The sequence below is a fragment of the Sorex araneus genome, chromosome 11 (genome assembly GCF_027595985.1).
Source record: "Sorex araneus isolate mSorAra2 chromosome 11, mSorAra2.pri, whole genome shotgun sequence".
NCBI classification, from domain to species: Eukaryota; Metazoa; Chordata; class Mammalia; order Eulipotyphla; family Soricidae; genus Sorex; species Sorex araneus.
The window spans coordinates 49,333,518-49,353,572 of NC_073312.1; the positions used below are offsets into that span (position 1 = coordinate 49,333,518).

The following is a 20,055-nucleotide window of genomic DNA, read 5'->3' on the forward strand; positions in this document are numbered from 1 at the left end:
AGGCTGCAAAAACAAATAAATTTTAGGTCATTTTCTGATCTGGAAGGAAGAGTCGTCCCTCCTAACAATGCTTGCAAGTAATGGAATTGTGGCAATCATGGATTGAAATCTTTCTCATAGAATAGTATCATTATACAGGAATGAGAAAATTCCCAAGAATTTATATAGCCACCGATATTTCAGGGAAGTATGTCCACTAAGCAGCTCTCCATAAGGGAAGAAATAAAACAAATACAATAATGGAGTGCAGTAGGTAGGGAAGAGCACACGACTTGGTTATGTATTTTCAATAGACATTTTTTCTCTGTTATCACTTTGAAGTCATTGTTGACTGTAGACAAAACCAAAGCCTTTAGTATGGAATAAAGTCCTTCCATAGTAAAATCCCGGTTCCCTCTCTCTTGTGGTCTGGTTTCTCTCACTAGCCAGGCTGCTGCTAAACGTTTCCAGTTCCCTAGCAAGCTAGACCTCATAGTTCTGTTTGGGAAGCCTTCTTCTCCTGACCCACTCAATGGTATCTTCCCACTGATTCATATCTTCAAGACTTGGAGCACCCTCCTCCAGAAGTGACCAATTTCTCCTTCAAAAGGAGCCCTCAGTCTCACTGACTGACTTCCCACAGGGCCTGGCACCCCTACTGCTCCCAAAACTGCATTCCTCACCTTCTCCACTGCTCCCTGTATTGTTGGTGGATACAGTAGCTTCCTTGGAGTTCAAGAACACCCTTCCCAGTTGCCATGAATGAAAACTTTTCCCCAGCTATTTATCTGTGCATTCCAACTGAGTTCAACTTCGGACCCTCTTTGAAAGTTTGTCTGACCACTCTGACGAAAGGAGTTTCTCTACACTCATCTACCCCCTCACTTATCCTTTATGACCCTAATCTTACTTTCTGAATACTGACCTAACCTTATACTGTCTATTTAGTAAAGTATCTGTCTTCTCTCTGAGCACATAAGCTGTTGAGGATGGATCTTCACTTTGCTCATGGATGAAATAACTGAGAGAATGAAGGACACCTGTGTTGTGTTGTTACACTCAAGAATCTGACTTCCCGTTTGAAGGCCAGGTTGGGGGCTACAGTCTGTTCCTCTTAGTTCTTCCTCAGCTCCTTCCTGACATCAAGTAATTTTTTTAATGGTCTTTGTATGTCAAGTATAAATGACCTGCAACAATGGTTCCCACCAAAGGAACTCTGAATCCATGTGACATAAGCTGAAGAACACAATTCCATTTCCACAATCCCTTACCTGAAGCTCTGGGATTCAGGAATTTTCCAATATTCAGAAGTTTTTAATATTTAACACCCCTCAGAGTGTCTAGGACAGTAAATACTCTGTAATACTAATAGCTTTGCATTAAAATATGTGGGGGGTATTACAGAGCACAATAAACAATGCTCAAGTCAGTCTTTTCTGTCAAGTGTATTAGCAAGATAATTTTTTAAGAGTTTGCTATTTTGGAAGTATAGGTGTGGGGGTGTGGAGCTGTGGACATCCACTACGATATAGAGAACTGTGAAGTGTCTCGGTGCCAAAAAGGGTCCTTCAGATTCCAGAAGGCTAAGAAACCAGATCTAACACATTAGTTTAAAAACATCTTTTTTTTTTATTTATTTCAAACAATAAACTAGTGTCAGCCCCCATGTTCAGTTCTTTTTATGGGGCTAATAAAAATACTCTTTGCCCCATTTTCTGAGTGAAGAAACCAGGGTACAAAGAGGCAGTTTGCCTGCATAGTTAGTAAATGAATGAGTTGGATCCAAACTGAAGCTGTCTCAGCATCCAAAACCATGTTCTGAACTGCCTGGTCATCCTCACTCCACTTAGGGTGGAGTCACGCCTAAGGGTCACACCCAGTGGTTCCCCAGGGCTATTCCTGGCTCTGTGTATGGGTCAGCAATGGTGGTGCCCAAAGGACCATAAACAGTGCCTGTGTCAGCGACATGCGAACACCTTAACCAATACTATTTCTCCTGCCCACAATAAAAATTCTTTAGTCCTGCCAAGTTTATTCATGAGGTTAAACCAAAGGAAATTTTCTATAATCCAAGTGACTATAAAAATTTCTTGGAGCCAGAGCTATAGTACAATGGGTAGGGCGCTCACCTTGCATATGGCCCACAACAGGTTTGATCTCCAGCACCACATATAGTCCCTGGAGCCTACCCGGAGTGATCCCTAAGCACAGAGTCAAGAGTTACCCCTGAACATCGCAGGATGTAACTCCCACCCCCACCAAAACCAAAAAAGCCCTAAAAACCCTTCACTGATAAATATGCAATGACATGATTCTTTTCTTTAGCTAATATTTTAAACATTTTAAATAAGAGATCAGTGCTTTTAGAATATTAAAAAAATTATAACATCACACCCACTCGCCCTAATTTCTTTTGCAGAACCCATGATCCAAGGTCTGCTGTTTCCTGACAGATGGGAGCTGAAATGGTAGAACAATCAGTAAAGGCACTAACAGATAATATGTAGATTTCTAGGCTTATCTTTTGTCAAGATTGTCTATGTTGCTTGAATTTTTTCAAGTAGAAAAAATCCAGAAGTTCAGGCAGAAGTTGGTAAAATGTATTTGCACTGACCAAATTTAGAAAGCTTTTTTTGGAATTACCAAATATGGTAGTGACGTTTTGGCAGTAAAGACTTACTTGTAGAAGAACAATAAAGCTATGTAAAAAAAAAAATTAACTGCACAGGGCAGCTTCAATTGAAGTCACAGTGATTTGGATCTCCCCACACTTATGTGAAAGCTTCAAACTACACAATGTAGAGCAGCAAAAAAAAATAGCAAATATGCACTCATTTTATAGTACAAAGGCAAATAATATGAACATAAAGATTAAGAAATAAAAATAAAATATACACTAAAAACATCACCATCACAACAAAAACAGACTTTATTTCAACCAGACAAGTGAATACTTTAATTAACATCAACTTCAAGACTTGAAAATATGGAAATTAAAAGATGGTGCTCAGGAGGAAGAGAAGGAAATATTTATCATGGAGCAATTTTACTGCCCTTCAACAAATCCCTTTCAATAAAATGCTCAATTCAAAAGATTGATTAGCTCTAAAACATGTGATCTCCTCCATGTTAAGACTCTTGTTTAAAAGTTCCCCATCATTTCCAAGGATGTCTTCAAAAAAGAAATAGAAAGCTAGATCAATATCTTAATTTTTGTTAACTGTAGAAACTGGGGTTGAAATATAATCTCCTTGCAAGTAAAGATATTTCAAATGAGAAAACTTTATTATTTCAGATCCCCATTACAATGCTCCTAAGTACACACACGTACAAAACAGATATTACTACCTGACACTTCAAACCATGACTTCCCTTCAACCTCCCTACGTGCAGTTAATCAACAAGGGAGACTTTCCTCCTAGTTCAGATGTCCTGGAGGAGGATGTGCTGCCATTTGTACAGTGTGTGTGAATGAGATCATGTCAACATAGAACATTTCAACTAATTTAACATAAACTAAATCCACAAAAGACAGTGTATTCTTAAGGGGTACGATATAATTGCATATGGTTTTCAAGATTTACCAGGCTTCCTAGATCCATTGACACTTTCAAAGTTTTCTCATCAAGGGCACTTTCTGAGCTCTTTAGATGTTGCATTTAAGTACGTACTGAGTTGGTCAGCACCTTGATTAATATGAAATTTAAAGAAAGAGGAGAAGGAGAAGGGGAGTTATCCAAGCATAAGGGCTCTCTTTTTCCCATGACATTTAAACAGGAACAAAAAAAAAAAAAAAGACCCAAAAATTTAAACAAACAAACAAACAAAATAGTGTTCACAGTTAAACATGCCAGATTTGTAGTTTCACTTGAAACCAACAGCAAATCATGAAACGTCATGAAAAATATAAGTAAAGGTAAAATCTCCTAGAGTAATTACTAAATGAAGTTAAAATTACCACACTGATCAGTAAACCCCAGAAGAAATATAAACAGCACTTGCATTTCAGGTCCTTCTTACACATCATACAACTTTCCAATGTCAATGCATAAAATTGGTAGGTTTTGGCCACGCCGCACAAATGGTTTTTCTTTTAAAAAATACAGTATACAGAAAAAACTCTTGTATTCCCCATTTTGAAACATATGCTCAAAACCCCTGAAGAAAAGATCAGCTAGAAGGATATTAAAGTATTTACAAATCCAGCAGGTTCATCTGCCATGATGGCATGGCGTGCGTGCATCCGCCCATCCGTCCATCCATCCAATTCATGGCGTTTACACCTTCTCCAGCAGTGATGCTCAGTTCTCTGTTCTCACAGAAGGTCGTTCCATCTCCAGCTTATCTCTACTGATCATCATTCATTTTGAACAGTTCCAAAAGTGCCCCCACAGCTCCAAAATAACCCTACCAAAAAAAAAAAAAAAGAAAAGAAAAGGGACTCTCTTGACTCATTAGTATTCACTAGCTCTGAACTTCATACTTTATTTTTTTCTCAAGAGAGGAGGTGGGAGGACTAGGAGGGGAAAAGAGAGGGGCAGGGATAATCTCTAAATTTTAACCAAATACCTATTGGTTTCAATAATTCTATGTTTATTTTGGGACCACAACAATAAGTAGTACTGGGGAGACCATGAGGTGCTAGGGATCAAACCTGGGCATTTTTTTTTTTTTTTTTGCTTTTTGGGTCACACCTGATGATGCACTAGGGTTAATCCTGGCTCTGCACTCAGGAATTACTCCTGGCGATGCTCGGGGGATCATATGGGATGGTGGGAATTGAACCTGGGTTGGTCACGTGCAACGCAAACGCCCTACCCATTGTGCTATCACTCCAGCCCCAAACCTGGGTTTCTTGCATGTGTATTGTTTAACAATTTTAATCCTTGCTGTGCAGAATGCAGAATTCCTATTATTACCTCCATTTCACAGATGAGAAGTGGAAGACAAATAAGTAAATTACTCTTTGGGGAGGGGGGATGTCACATGACTTATGTCCAGGCTACATTTCAAATCTGACTTCAAAGTTCAGTGCATGGGTAAGAACTCTAAACTTTTCCGATAAAACTCAAGAAGGCAGCTAAATCTCCCTGAGCTCCGTTTTTGTACATCTGTAAAAGAAAAGTCTCTATTTCTGTTCAAATGAAAGAAGGTTAAAAAAAATTTTGAGGGGCCAGAAAGTAGTAAAGCAGGTAGGGCATTTGTCTTGCACACAGCCAACCTGAGTTAGATCCCTGACATTTCATATGGTCCCTGGAGCCCGCCAGGTATAAGCCCTGAGCTCTGAGCAAGTCAAGTGTGGTGACTGTCCCCCGCCCCTAAAAAATAAATTTTGAGAGAATCTGGTTTTGAAAAGGCATTTGCTCAACTCAACAGTTCCTGCAGAAATGGGTGGTGCTCTCTACACCCAGATGCTAAGGCAGGATCTTGGCTTCTGTAGCTCACTAGCATTTTTTTTTTCTCCAGGTCTCATCACTGTGTGCTGAAAATTATTCTAAGTATTTTCCATGAATTTACTCATTGCATCTTCACAATAATTTTATGAGACAGATAATATTACTGTTCCATTTCACAGATGATAAAACAGGGACACAAAGCTAGTCATTGTGTGAGGACTCCACAACTGCTCACTTCTGCCTAACTTAAGAGACACTCTGGGACAGGAAAGGCAGTGTATCACGCCTTCCCCAAACTCTCTCTTCCCAGGATCCTTCAGCAGGGTCTGCCTATGCCACAGGGAACTTAGGAAACATTATAAAATTTCAGTGTCTGCCATTTAGATCTCATGTTTTCAGTTCTGTTGAATCTGTATTTTGGGTATATGGCTGTACCCCTCACACATATCACTGCTATAATTGAAGCTTGGTGCCTGTTCACCCATTACTACTTGTTCTCTTCTTCCTCCTTTGATTTCTTTCCTTCTCTGTCTCCTTTCTACACATTGGGGTCCAGGGTGATCTAGGCATCCCCCTTTTACAACAATATATTTTCTCATCCAGTATTCCATATACTACAGAAAAATGAGGTTAAGGCACTTCCCTAGAATACAGCTGACCTGGGTTTGATCCTTGGCAATACATATAATCTTCCAAGCCCCATCGGGAGTGATTCTTGAGCAGAGTCTAGAAATAGCCTTGAGCACAGCCAGGTGTGGCCCAAAAACCAACACCACCACAAGAAAAACCCACCCCGTTTTCTTGGCCACAGAGAATGAATTATAATACCTAGTAATAAACTAAAGCCACAGTCCACAGAGGCCTAGGGTCAAACAAAGTGACAGATGACTGTTTTCCAAAGAAATGGTTTCTGTGGGGGCTAGGCCAGAAGGCTCACTGGACTGGAATGCATGTTTTTGCCTGAGGAGCCCTGGGTTCAGTGCTCAGTCTGCAAAGCACTGCTGGGAATAGCTGCGGAACACTAATGGGTGTGGCCCCCAAACACAAGAAAACAAAAGTTTCTGCAAAGACACTGGATCTTATCTTACCAACTAACCATTCATGTAGCCTCCTAGAGGCCTTTAGTTTCTGATAACTTCCAGACTTTGTTTCCTGCTTTATTCCAAGAGATCCAGATCTAGACTAGACTGCGAGATGAAACTGCTGAATGCCAGATAACTGATGGTATTGCTTTACTTTCAATCCCTAACTTGACAACCCTTGTGTTAAACTAGAATAGTGGTTTTTATCTTTTCTTTAATTATTTCATTAAAACAAGCCATATATGGAAAGCCAATAAACAGATAAATAAGGGTCCTTCAATAGTGGAGAAAGGGAGTAAAGACTCAATGATTCAATTCCTCTTCCCCTCCCTCCCCACCCTCCAAAGTTGCAACACTACAAAATCCAAGCTTAGAGAATTCTAAGTAACTTATAAATGCATCAGCAACTTGGAGTAAATCAGTTTGGAAACATATTTTTTTAAACGCTAGAGTAGTAAATTTATGACAATTAAAATTTATACAAGTTCTCTAGATGCTTTTTCTACAGTATTATACCCAAGGGATTTGGTATTTCCTGTGATAAAGTTCTCAGAAAAGATTTTTAAAGGGACTTTAGAGGGAGGACGGCAGGGAGGAGAGTTCTGAACTCATTCTAGAGACCTCTGGTCCACGGTACTGTAGAAACTGGACATAAGGAATCCTCTGAAGTATCCCATGTCCTCCTTGTAAGCAGGCTGGCTAATGCCATCTCTCAGGTCTACAGAGATGGCTAAGCACTTGTCTCAGCAGAAGACTGCAGACATGCTTATATTTAGGGAAAGGTTTATTATTAACGTAAAATCAATTTCTATCATGTGCCGCTAAAATAATAGAAGAGCACAAAAAGTGATAATATCAATGAAGATTCAGTTAAATTCTCCTTTTGTTCCCCTTTGGGTTTTGAGGCCACACCCAACAATATTCAGGAATTGGACTAGGGTTGGCTGTGTGCACAGCAGCTCCTACTCCCTGTACTATCTACTGACATCCCCAGTTTCAAATCTTGGAAAAAGGATTGAAATGGGTATTTTCAGTAGTAGAGCACATGTCTTGCAAGTATGAGGCAGGAAGGAAGGAAGGAAGGAAGGAAGGAAGGAAGGAAGGAAGGAAGGAAGGAAGGAAGGAAGGAAGGAAGGAAGGAAGGAAGGAAGGAAGGAAGGAAGGGAGAGAAAGAGGAAGAGAGAGAAAGAAAGAGAGAAAGAAAGAGAGAAAGAAAGAAAGAAGGAAAGAAAGAAAGAAAGAAAGAAAGAAAGAAAGAAAGAAAGAAAGAAAGAAAGAAAGGAAGGAAGGAAGGAAGGAAGGAAGGAAGGAAGGAAGGAAGGAAGGAAGGAAGGAAGGAAGGAAGGAAGAAAAAGAGAAAGAAGAGAGAGGAAGGAAGTAAGGAAGGAAGGAAGGAAGGAAGGAAGGAAGGAAGGAAGGAAGGAAGGAAGGAAGGAAGGAAGGGGAGAAAGAGAAGGAGAGAAAGAATCTCAGTGAGGTGCAGAGCTTACTGTAATTCTTTTACAATATATACACATATGAAATCATTATGTCATATACCTTATATTTCAAAAAGACTAAACAAAGTAGTCCCTAGCCACTGCCCTCTGTTTGTGTGGATGGCACATATGAAAGATAAAAAGGGAAATCTACAAGGATTCAGTTACAAACTTACTTCAGGAGCATCTTTAATTCCTTGATCCATGTTAAAGATCAAGCCAGAAATCAAATATCTACTTATTTGTAGATTATGAAGGGGAGTGGAGGGAAGGACAGCTGCAGAACTTAAATTAGCAAAACCCAGTTGCAGTAACAGGTCTCGGGTCTTACATCAACAAAATTATTGAGTAAATGAACCGATCAATTTTATTTTAAACTTGACTGGAGAGGTAGTACAGCCTATGGGCACTGGTCTTGCATGTGGCTGATCTGGTTTCAATCCCTGAAATCCCATATGGTTCCCTGGGCACTTGCCAGGAGTTATTCCTGAATGCAGAGCCAGGAGTGATGCCTGAGGATCACCAGGATGGCCTACACACCAGAATAAATAATAATAAATAAATAATAAAACAAACAGTTAGGGTCAGGGCAGAAGCTCAGTAGGCCAGACTACATATTTGCATGCTGGAGGCCCAGGCTCCATCACTGGTACCACATGGTCCCCTGAACATCACTAGGAGCAGTGCCAACCCATGGTACTCAACCATGAGTAGCCTCCAAGTACCACTAGGTATGCCCCCCACCCCCCAACTGGACTAACTAGGAGCCGGAGGATAGTACAGCAGGTGAGGTACTCGCCTTGCTAGTGGCCAACCCATGTTTGATCGCTGACACCCTACAATGGTCCTCCAGCCCCAGTATGGGCCCCAAACAACAAAAATTAAATTAACCTGCTTAGAGTTGAGAGGCTGTTCTTAATTATTCAACACCCTCCCTACCCCCACCATCCCAGTTTTGGGGCGGGGCCAGGGAGGTGACAGATGGTGCTGGGACTCTGATTCAGGGCCTCATACATGTTAGGCATGTATGTGTTCTAGTGCTTGAGCCATAACCCCAGCCCATCAATTGCTCATTTCCTTTCACTTATCTGACTCAGGTTCGATCCCTGGCACTCCATATGGTCCCCCAAAGCTGCCAGGAGTGAGCCCAGAGTGATCCCTGAGAACAGGAGTGAGCTGGCCATGGCTCCCAAAAACCAAAACGAAACAAAAAATTTACCCATTTTCACTAGCTTTTCACTAATTATGAGCTCATTACCAGTCTTGATTGCTGAGTTTGCTTTTTATACACGGCTCTTCATTATTCTTTTTACCTTAATTTTAAAACTAAGGAGCTCACTCATACATTATTCAACCCCAAATATCCTCTACTTAGTGAAATTAAGTTCATATAAGTTCAACTTACCTCGTGTTCCAAAAACAGAGCTTTTAGCTGTCCTTTGGACCAAAAATCCATAGCATACGCTAGCAGCTTCATGGAGACCATATTGATTCTGAGAAAATTCCCGACAAACACGACTCTGTCAATATTCTGGTGGGGGGGAAAATGAAAGAAAAACAATTGAACTGTGGCATAAAAACAGTACTTAGCAAAGACCCAATGATCCATATATTATATCATTGTCCTCCTAGGATCTTGCAGGATAATTATTTCAATAGAATTATTTCAGTATTTCCAAGATGAAATTGAGCAACTCTCCTACTATATTCAATAAGAAGAAGGTCTCATTTTGGCGACATGATGCAGATCCCATCCTTATTTGCAGGTATTAAGGTAGACTGCTCTAGATCTCATAGATAAGTCAGTTTTCATCTCACACATAAAATCGCAATTGGCCTTTAAACTCGGCTTCATTTTCTTATACGTTCTTTCAAAATGCCCTCCCCCCCCAACTTCCTATTATTAAATATTATACTCAAGTAATAAATAAAATGGCCGTGATATGGGTGATTCATCTAATGAGTTTGCTTTATTTGCCTGTGCAAAGTATGAGTAATATAAAAAGAAACAAAACCCAGCCTCCACTTTTAGAATATAGCGCGGAAAATCCCACTTTATCAGCATACATATGGGTTAAAACATGATGATGAAAAAGACATTCTCCCCTTGTTGTCATGGACAGAGATTTGCATTCTGAGCACTCATTGGACTGGGCTCAGCCTGTCTCACGCAGGGCTACTCACCACTCAGTCCCTCAAAGCCAGTTGCTATGGTCACTTGAAACAAAGGGCAGAGAGTGTTGGAAACTGAATTATCTCTGTTCAGTCTAACTAGAGTAATTAGGGTCTGGAAACAGCGCTTTTTTTTAACTGCCTCAAATTTTAACAACACAGGTTCATGAAATCTAATTAACCACTAAGAAAATTTTCCATGGGTAGAAGGATGCAAGTGGTTTTTAAAAGGGGTTTTATATCCATAAATAAAAAAAACAAACAAAACCACTATAGCCACAAACCACTCACACTGAGAGGTGGCAGGACTATTCAAAAGTAAAAAAATTCAAAGAAAGAGAAATCAAATTAAAACTTAGGAGTTTCACCTTTCCCCACCAAACAAGGAACTTCAAGGTCAATTTGCTCTGGTCCAGGACGATACTGGTAGAAAGCCAGAATAGAAGTGGCATTAAAGCTAATGGGCATTTCTTATCTCAAATAAATTCCAGATGGGTTAAAGATATACATGAGGTTTTTACCGGATGTGCTCAGGGCTTATTCCTGACTCTGCTCAGAGATCAATACTGGCAATGCTAGAGGACTGTGTTCCTTGCTGGGGGAACCAGGGTCAGCCACATGCAAGGCAAGCACCTTAACCTCTGTACTGTTTCTACAGATACATTTTTTAAAAAAAGGAAAAAGAGGAGCCAGAAAGATAGTATAATGGGTAAGGTACTTGCCTTGTATGCCAACTGACCTGTTTTCAATCCCCAGTACCACATACAGTGCTTCAAGAACCACCTAGAGTGATCCCTGAGCATAGAGCCAGGAGTAAGCCTTGAGCACTGCCAGGCAGTGCAAAAGACTAATACAATTAACAGACTGATGAATTTACTTCATAAAACATTTCTGTGAGCCAGAAAGAAAGAGACAGACATAGAAAGATTGCACTCATATGTGGGATATAAAGTAGCAGAGAGGTACAAGCTTGCAATGATGCAATTTCTGGCAGAAATTTCTCTGGACTTAGTTACTAAAATAATAAAATACAGAAATCCAAAACCGTGCGGCCGCTATTGCGGCTGCTTGACCTCATATCTCTTCATTCTCAGCAATGGAAAACAAATTATCAAATGCTTCCTTTTCAGCAGGTCCGACTCTGGGGGGAGAAACTCCAAACAATAATAGTGAGTTTTTTGTTGAAATATTGAATGTAATCAAAGTAAAGTGAAAGTTAAAGTGAAATTTAACAGTTACACAGGTGGGGTGGGGGCGGGGAGAGGTATACTGTGATTCTTGGTGGTGGAATATGTGCACTGGTGAAGGAATGGGTGTTCGCATTGTATAACTGAGACTTAAACCGGAAAGCTTTGTAACTTTCCACATGGTGATTCGATTAAAAAAAAAATCATTTCTGGAGAGAGAGTTCAGGGATGAGCCATTTGTCTTGTCCACAGCTGGCCCTGGTTCCTAGCATCACATATGGTCCCCTGAGCACCCCCAGGAATAATCTCTGAGCATAGAGCCAGGAATAAACCCTGAGCACTGCTGGATGTGCACGTGATCACCTTCCAATTGTATTTACTAATACAGGGACAAAGAGTCATCAAATCCAAAGGGAAAGCAATCAACAACAACAAAAATACTTACAGAACATATATAAAATGGAGGCTGCCTATAAATCACTAAGGGAAAACACTAGCAGGGGGCCAGAGCTGTAGTACAGTGGGTAGGACACTGGCCTTACATCTGGTTGACTAGGGTTCAATCCCTGACATCCCATATCCACTCCCCCCCAGCACCACTAGTAGTTCCCAAGCACAGAGCCAGAAATAATCCCGGAGCATCAGCAGATGTGGCCCCCAAAACAAAACAAAACAGAGCAAAGCAAAAGAAAAAAAGATCAAGAGTCCAATAGAAAAACAGGTAAATCATATTAACTTAGAGTTTATAGACACAAAAAGAGAAATATCAATGGCTACTAAATAGATGGAAAAGTACAATCTCATTATAATAATAAAAATATAAATAAACCAAAATGGGACCAGAGATATAGTACAGCATGTAAGGCACTTGCCTTGCACAAAACTAACCCAAGTTTGATCCCCTGCACCATATTTAGAATGATCCCTGAGCACAGAGCCAGGAGTAAGCCCTTAGCATTGCCAGGTATGACCCAAACTCAAAAATATAAAAAATAAAATTAAAACAAGGTAGTATTTCTTACCTATTGATTGGAAAAGATCGATATGTTTGATAATCCATCTGTATATATTTGTACTCTTATCTACTAATGGAGATATAAAGCGTAAATAGCTCTATGGAAATTTCTATCAAAATTACAATCAATTTAGCAATCTCTTTTGACCTAGTAATTTTCTTTTTTTTTTAATTTATTTTTCTTTTTTTTCTTTTTGACCTAGTAATTTTCGTTTAAGGAATTTGACTTAGAGTCACTCACTTGTATGCAAAACGGCGTGTGCACATGTGTACATATATCCTATTACACAGATTATGTATATAACCTATAAATATACTAGATTCTAAAAATCATAGCAAGATTTAAAAAGCCTAAGTACCATTGGGAAATTAAGCTAAGAAAAGCATGTCTACCTTTTAGGATGTACTATGGACCTGAAAAAAAATAAAGCAAATTTTTTTTGGGGGGGGTCACACCCAGCGATGCTCAGGGGTTACTCCTGGCTCTGCACTCAGGAATTACTCCTGGCGGTGCTTGGGGGACCATATGGGATGCCGGGGATTGAACCCGGGTTGGCTGCATGCAAGGCAAACGCCCTACCCGCTGTAATAAAGCAACTTTAAATATGCTTAAATACACAGTCTTAAAAATATCTTCACATGAAAAAGAACATTCCCCAGAAGTAAATATTGAAGTACGTGAGATGGGCAGATGTGCTGTACGGGACAAACTTTCTAATGGTTTAGCCAAAGAGAAGAGCACACAAGAGAGACAGAGGGAGGAGGCAGGAGAAATCTGAGTTTGGTGAATCATGCCAAGTCAGGTAACCCCTGAGTCTGAGTTGAAAGTTACAGAGGTTCCTTTCACTATTCCTTATGTATATTAACAATTTTTACAATAACCAGCTGACATCTGAAACAAAATACAAAAGAGTGAGCAGAAGGTGAATTTCATGGCATGCGATTATATCTCAGCAGAACTGCTATTTTAAAACATGATTTAATTTGCTGCCTTTGGAAGAATGTATTTATCTGTTTATCATGTATAGTCCAGAATTTAAAAATTCTAAAAACAATGTCTATATCGAGTGACGAAGGCATTGAGGGGCAGAGGTGGAAAGGGTAAGTCATCTCCCAAGACTCCTTTCTGGTATCTCTAGAACATTCTGTTTTATGTTTTGTGTGCTTTACTTGCTATTCCAAAGGGGAGATGGAGGAGGACTCACTTTTAAGTGAATGAGCTAATACTTGTTTAAAATATATATATATGTATATATATATATATATCACAGAAGAAAGACTTCTGATTCAGTAAATATGTGTCTATGAAATAGCTGTAACCCAACCGGTTTCAGGGAGCAAAGTCACATTGATCGTGACTCTTGGGGGAAACAAGCCAGTGTCGCTCCTGGGGTGTCTAAAAGGAGTCTGGTCACTCAGGTTGCCAGAAAACCCAGCCCTTGTTCAAGGGGCTCCACAGAAAAGTCTCAAATAGTTGCTTGAACTCGCATGTAACAAGGCTCCATTTCAGTTATTTTTACAATAATCCAACAACATTGGATTGAAATTGGGTATTGAAATATAAAACCAAGGTAAAAAATAAAATCAGTTGCTCTCCCCGTAAAAGGACTGCAATGCCAGTCAAAAGACTTGCTGGCTGGCTCCCTTGAACTCTGGAAAGCAGGGCAAAGGGCATGCACCGCTCTGCAGGGCAGGGAGGTAACATCAAACTGACCTTTGAATCAGTGAGTACAGCCAACCACGCTCACGCACTGGTCTGAGGCTCATTTAGCTACTCGGGAAAAGTTCCTTTAAAGGTTATTGTCAAAAAATAAACTCTTTGTGACAGTGAGTCCTACGACTCAAGTGGACTTTGAAAAGGCGTGTCTCTGGGACACAGAGCTCTACCTGAGCATCAGCTGACATTTAAATTCCCTCTGCCTGAGGGGGGGGGGGGAGGAGGGGGTGCGCATACATAAAGTAAGGCCGAGGCAGGAGCATGAAAGGCATCTCCTACAACCCAAGCTCGGAGGTGGGAATGCATGCAACCTTCAACCTTCGCACACTCCTGCTCCATGCCCCACCTGGCATGTTCTATTCTTGCTTTCTGATGTGACACAGCACACAGGTGTGTGTGTGTGTGTGTGTGTGTGTGTGTGTGTGTGAGAGAGAGAGAGAGAGAGAGAGAGAGAGAGAGAGAGAGAGACAGAGAGAGACAGAGACAGAGACAGACTCCTCAATCTATACAAATAGGATTTCACCCCTCTGACATATGCACACTGCATTTTGATTCAATATTTTTGCTTTTGTATTTTGGGGGGCCCACATCTGGTGGTGCTCAGGGCTTACTCTGGGTTTTGCTCTTAGGGATCACTTCTAGAGGGGTTCAGGAGATCCTATGGGGTGCTGGGGATTGAACCCAGGCAGGCCCTGTGCAAGGCAAGTACCCTACACAATGTACTATGGCTCTGGCCCAGATTGAATACATTTTAAAAACCGATTACTCCTCTGGTTCTTTAATATTCCTACTCCGACAACAGAGCAGGTAGGGCGTTTGCCTTGCACATGGCTGACCCAGGTTCGATTCCTCCAACCCTCTTGGAGAGCCCGGCAAGCTACCGAGAGTATCCCGCCCGCACGGCAGAGCCTGGCAAGCTACCCATGGTGTATTCGATATGCCAAAAACAGTAACATGTCTCACAATGGAGACGTTACTGGTGCCTGCTCGAGCAAATTGATAAACAGCAGGGTGACAGTGCCACAGTGCTACTCCGACAACCTATCCACCCGTCCCAAGCTCTCCTATCCTCCTTACACAACCCAGTGAGAGATGTGCATGGCGTGTATTTCAGAAGTTTCACTTTTCCCCCCGGAGGACCTTGCAACGTTCATAGCATGTCAACAGAGCCTTGTCTGTGGCCAGCCCCACCCCTTCTTGGGCTGGAGCCCTTGGCTGTAGCAAGCTCTCTGTGCTTTGTTAGCCCTGTACAATGCTGCTTGAACTCCATGCCACAAGGCAACACTGTAAAGAAGCTGAAAGCAGAGAGAATATCAAAGCGGCAGATGGGAAGTATTACCTGCCATTATTTACAAAGATGCACAGAGCGTTTTCCTTTGGCTTCAGCAAGTGCATGGTAGTAATGATCGTTAGCGAGGCAATGCGCGGGTTATAATTTTACTGTTTCTACAGTGGAATAACTTGAGTCATTATCCAGGTCCTACTTTTGAAAAAGGAAGCACAGGTTCCCCGCTCCCCCTCCACACTGCATGCTTCACATTCTAAAAGGTGCAGCTATGACAAAGGACAGATTCCCAAGCACCTGGAGTGTTGTAAGCTTAGCAGCTGCCCTGACACAAGCGATGCCTTTGAACAACACACAGCTTGCCCTGGGATCTGGCCTTACCTCATTCAAGGCACACATCCGAGCAATGGAGCCAATGTTGTTGGTGATGGTGACCAGTGTGGCTCGGGCGAGGTCTTCTTTGCTGATGGACTCTCGTTTCTCTTTACTCATCATGTTGCCAAAGCTATGTCAGAAATATTAGCGAAGAGTGTTCAAAATCATTCTCAGGCAGCCCCATCCTTCCACCAGAGTACTGTGGAAAGCTTTCTGAATAACTCTGTCCAAACTCAAATGACCTGGTTTGGCTACCACAGTGTACAAGCAGACAGGATTACGATATGAATGGTCAGCCGTCCTTGACTTAATAGGGACAAAGTAGCATGGCTATTAACGGGGAGGGGGAGGAAAAGGGGAAACAAAACAAAAAGGAACTTTCAGAAATGCCTCTAAATTATCTAGACAATAATGGAATGTGAGAAACTTTTTCTAGAACCTTCTTTCAAAGCTGCCCTAGTGTAAGTACAAGCATTAAGAACTATCTCAGTGCTTCCTAAGGGCCAGATCAAGTCTGAGCTCTAATCCCACAGAAGGATGTTGCACTGGTTGGTGGGTTGCCGTTTGGAAAAGTAGCCACATGGAAAGCCGGGGTGGAAAAGTTGCCTTAGGTCGAATCAGTACTGCTCCAAGGGTTTAAGCACTATTGCTCCTAGCTACTTAGGCTCTACCTGGATGCTACAGCAGATCCTTGAAGGCCAAATCGTTCATAGTCGCCTCCGTAAATGTCCTTCACCAGCTTATCAACATTGGTGCTGTCGCCTTTAGCTGCCATTTCCAGAGCTTCTTCAAAGGTCTCACAACCAGTCAGCAGGCAACATAGGCCTAGGAATGTTCCACCTCCAAGACTGAAGGAACAATAAGGTTTATTTTTTTAAATGGACTGAAAGATATGCCCATCCAAGTCCCCAACTATAGCAAGATCAGTAGAAGAGGTTCTGCCCAACAGGGGAAGGAGAACAAAGGGGGCACTTGAATTACAGTGCTAGGATACAAAAGAGTTTTAAGGTAGCTGGAATAAAGAGGGCAAAGACTACAAAGAAACACAAGGAAGACTTGCCCTGAATTTAGGCACAAAACCAGAGTCAAGACTCTCACTGATTTCCGTTGTGAGACCTTCAACTAGCTAGTAGCCTAAGTCCTTCACTGAGTGCTCCCTCTATGGAGAAGATACAAATCATCACCTCCTTTATTGGGGGGGTCCCCTAAAAATAGCAATAGCCAGAGAAATCATTGCTTAAAAAGAAAAAACACCTAAATACTTAAGAAAATAAACTGCTTGTGAAATACAGTTTACATCTATAATGTCAAACTCTGTCAACAAGACTACTGAGGAATGAGATAGGAATAGCAGCTCAAAGTATCTTTCACCCGGGGCTGGAGCGATAGCACAGCGGGTAGGGTGTTTGCCTTGCATGCGGTCAGCCCGGGTTTGATTCCCAGCATCCCATATGGTCCCTTGAATACCGCCAGGAGTAATTCCTTAGTGCAGAGCCAGGAGTAACCCCCGAGCATCGCTGGGGATGATCCCAAAAGCAAAAAAAAAAAAAAAAAAGGTATCTTTCACCTGACCTGTTTCCAGCAGAGGTAATCTCACCAAACCTCCTGGAAAATTTCTACAAGGAGACTTCTGTGATTGGGCTCAGGTGGGAATTTTTTTTCTCCCACCCCCCTAGTATATGCTGGTTATTATATTTCACTTACCACCCCATCATGGAAATAATCACAAAGCTCATAAAATGATTCCAGAGTTCAAACTCTGTTTTTAAAGCATTTCCATTGCTTTTGGGGAAGGGGTGGGGGTGAGGGGTAGGGTGGAGGGAGAGAAGTTCTCTAAAATACTTTTTAGGTAAAATTAGAAACTCATTATGGTACTTGAGAATGAACTCAATTGTGTATTAAGATCAAAGTTACCCAAGGGAAAGCAGATTCTGAGTAAAGATATTGCTATTGCTGGCACACTCCAGATAAGAAGGAACTTGAATAGGAACGTGGTTTTCACTCTTCCTCCACTGGGAAGAGTTAACGTAAAAGAATAAATAGCTCACATCAATTTGTTCTGAGCTGCTAACCCGAAAATCTCATGTGTTGGCTACAGGCTTTAATTCTAAGAGAAAATTCAAGTTGAGATTCAGGTTATTTTTAACTGAAATTTGACCCCCCCAAAAAAATTTAGGGACAATTCTATTTACTGTCAATAACCATTGACCAGTAGGTAATAGATTATAGACAGGCACATAGTTCTTTAAATCTCAGTTAAAGTGAACTCTATGTAATACTTCCTGGTGATTCTTACAGAGCATATCGGTAGTTTAAAAGTCCAGGGTCTCAAGGAAAAATTTTCAGAGCTCCACACCACCAGAAGCAGCTATCCAAACTGCAGGCTCAGGACCAAGAAGGAAACAGAGATCCACAGACCTTATTGCCTCAGCAACTGAGTCACAGTCAAAGTTTTAAATTTATTCTAAGTGTCTCTTTACTCACATTTAACGTGGCATGCTCTGGCTCGGTCTACCTTACAGAGCTAGCACTTCGTTTTGAGAAGCCAGGGATCAAACCTGTGCATCGTACACCTGAGGTATGGACTCTAGCACTGAGCCACATCTCGGGCCCAGAGCTAGTTTAATTTTAACAAAAACACTTCTTGTATATGCCACCTGGATTAGTCTTGGTTTTATTCTGTGTAATTGTCAGTCATTTCTAGCTTCTGTCTTTCATCCATGTAACTTTCCTTTGAGCATCAGGTATTTCTATTAATCAAGGTGTTCAATAACCTGCTCCAAACGTCGGCACTGAAGACATGGGCTGACTTAGAAAGAAGGCAACTCAACTGATGCGTTGCTATGAGGGAAGCAGGCTAAGTGTTTTGCATGGCTGGACAATGACAGGTGACTCCAGACAAAGAATCAGAGCTGGATGGGGAAAGCGAGCATGCGTTTGCACAGTTGGACCACTGCAGAGGAGGAAAAAATGCACAATTGCGGAAGAAAACCTCATTCACATCTTCACCCTAACACCATGATTTAATTGATTCTATAACTCATACTCAGATAGATCATTTCAGCAGATACCCACAGAGACTCTCAGCAAATCAGAGATAAAAATATACTGCTGGAAAAAAAATACTGCTAGATAATGCTATTGAAGCATACGACATCTTGAAAAACCCAGATACCTTGTAGTGAGACCTAAGAGAAAATGTATTTACTCAGTTCTTGTGCTCTTCACATGGACTCTGAAATGAGCTTAACATTTTTTTTACAGGAGGTAGCAACATCACTTCTGACATTGCTCAGGGGGTTTTTATGTGATGCTGGGAACTGAAACAGGGTTGTCCACATGCAAGCAAGTGCTTTACTTCCTGTACTTTGTCTCTGGTCCAGGTGAGTTCACTTTTACCAAGGTTTCCAAATTCTCTTCTTGTCTGCTTTGTTCCTAGGCCATACCCAGCAGTGCTCAAGGCTTTCTCCTGGCTGTGCTCAGGGATCACTCCTCATGGGCTCAGGGACCCATATAGGTACCAGGGATTGAACCTGCATTGGCTATGTGCAAGCCAAATGTCCTACCCATGGTACTATTACTCTGGCCCGTTTCCAAATTCTTCATGTTCCTTTTTGTACTCTGGGGGACCATGCAGTGCTGGGTATCAAAACCAGGGCCTTGCACATGTGAAGACATGTGCTCTATTACTTGAACTACATCAAGCTCTATCATTTGATTTTTTTTTTAATAAACCAAATCAATCTATGTCAGTTCTAAGTCCTGTTTTGATTGAGTTCTATTATATTTAAACTGGATGCAATCAAATTTTGTGATAGAACTGAAATGAACCATTTAAATGTTTAAAGAAAACTTGGGGCCAGAACAATAGTACAGCAGGTAAGATGTTTGCCTTGCACACAGCCGAGAGATGTGGTCAAACCCAGGTTCAATCCCTGCCATCTCATATGGTTCCCTGAGCATCACCAGGAGTAATTCCAAGTAATTCCAAGGAGTAGTGCCAAGTGGGAGCAACCCCTGAGCATCACTGGCTGTGACCCCCCAGCAGCCCCCCAAATAAAAAACCAGCAGCAACCACAAAAAACTGATGTCCCATTATGATACAACTTCCTAAAACTAAAGTTTCTTACTAGAAAATAGGGCATCAGGAGATGAACCAAGAGCCACGGCACGAGAAGCAGAGCCTCCCGCCTACTGACTGTGATCCTGAGGTCTCCTAACCCATTTTGGCACCAGAGCAGATTCTTGCAGCCATGCATTTTGACTGTGAACTGAACTACAACCTCGTGCAGCCCGGGGAGGGATTTTTTTCCCTCTCCACCCCATTTTTCTGAGCGAAAATGGCGGCAGCGGCAGCAGCCACGCGGTG

At 41.5% G+C, this 20,055-nt stretch overlaps 1 protein-coding gene across 1 annotated transcript in view; it reads right to left on the bottom strand.

Annotated features, from left to right (window-relative positions):
• Positions 1–2,890: 2,890 nt before the first annotated feature.
• The window catches only part of LOC101555894 (pantothenate kinase 1), a 69,279-nt gene continuing 52,114 nt past the window's right edge, over positions 2,891–20,055 (bottom strand). The window contains 4 exon segments of the mRNA XM_055118700.1: positions 2,891–4,386; positions 9,341–9,466; positions 15,693–15,816; positions 16,358–16,534. Coding sequence (XP_054974675.1) covers positions 4,327–4,386; positions 9,341–9,466; positions 15,693–15,816; positions 16,358–16,534 — 487 coding nt within the window. The 3' untranslated portion in view covers positions 2,891–4,326.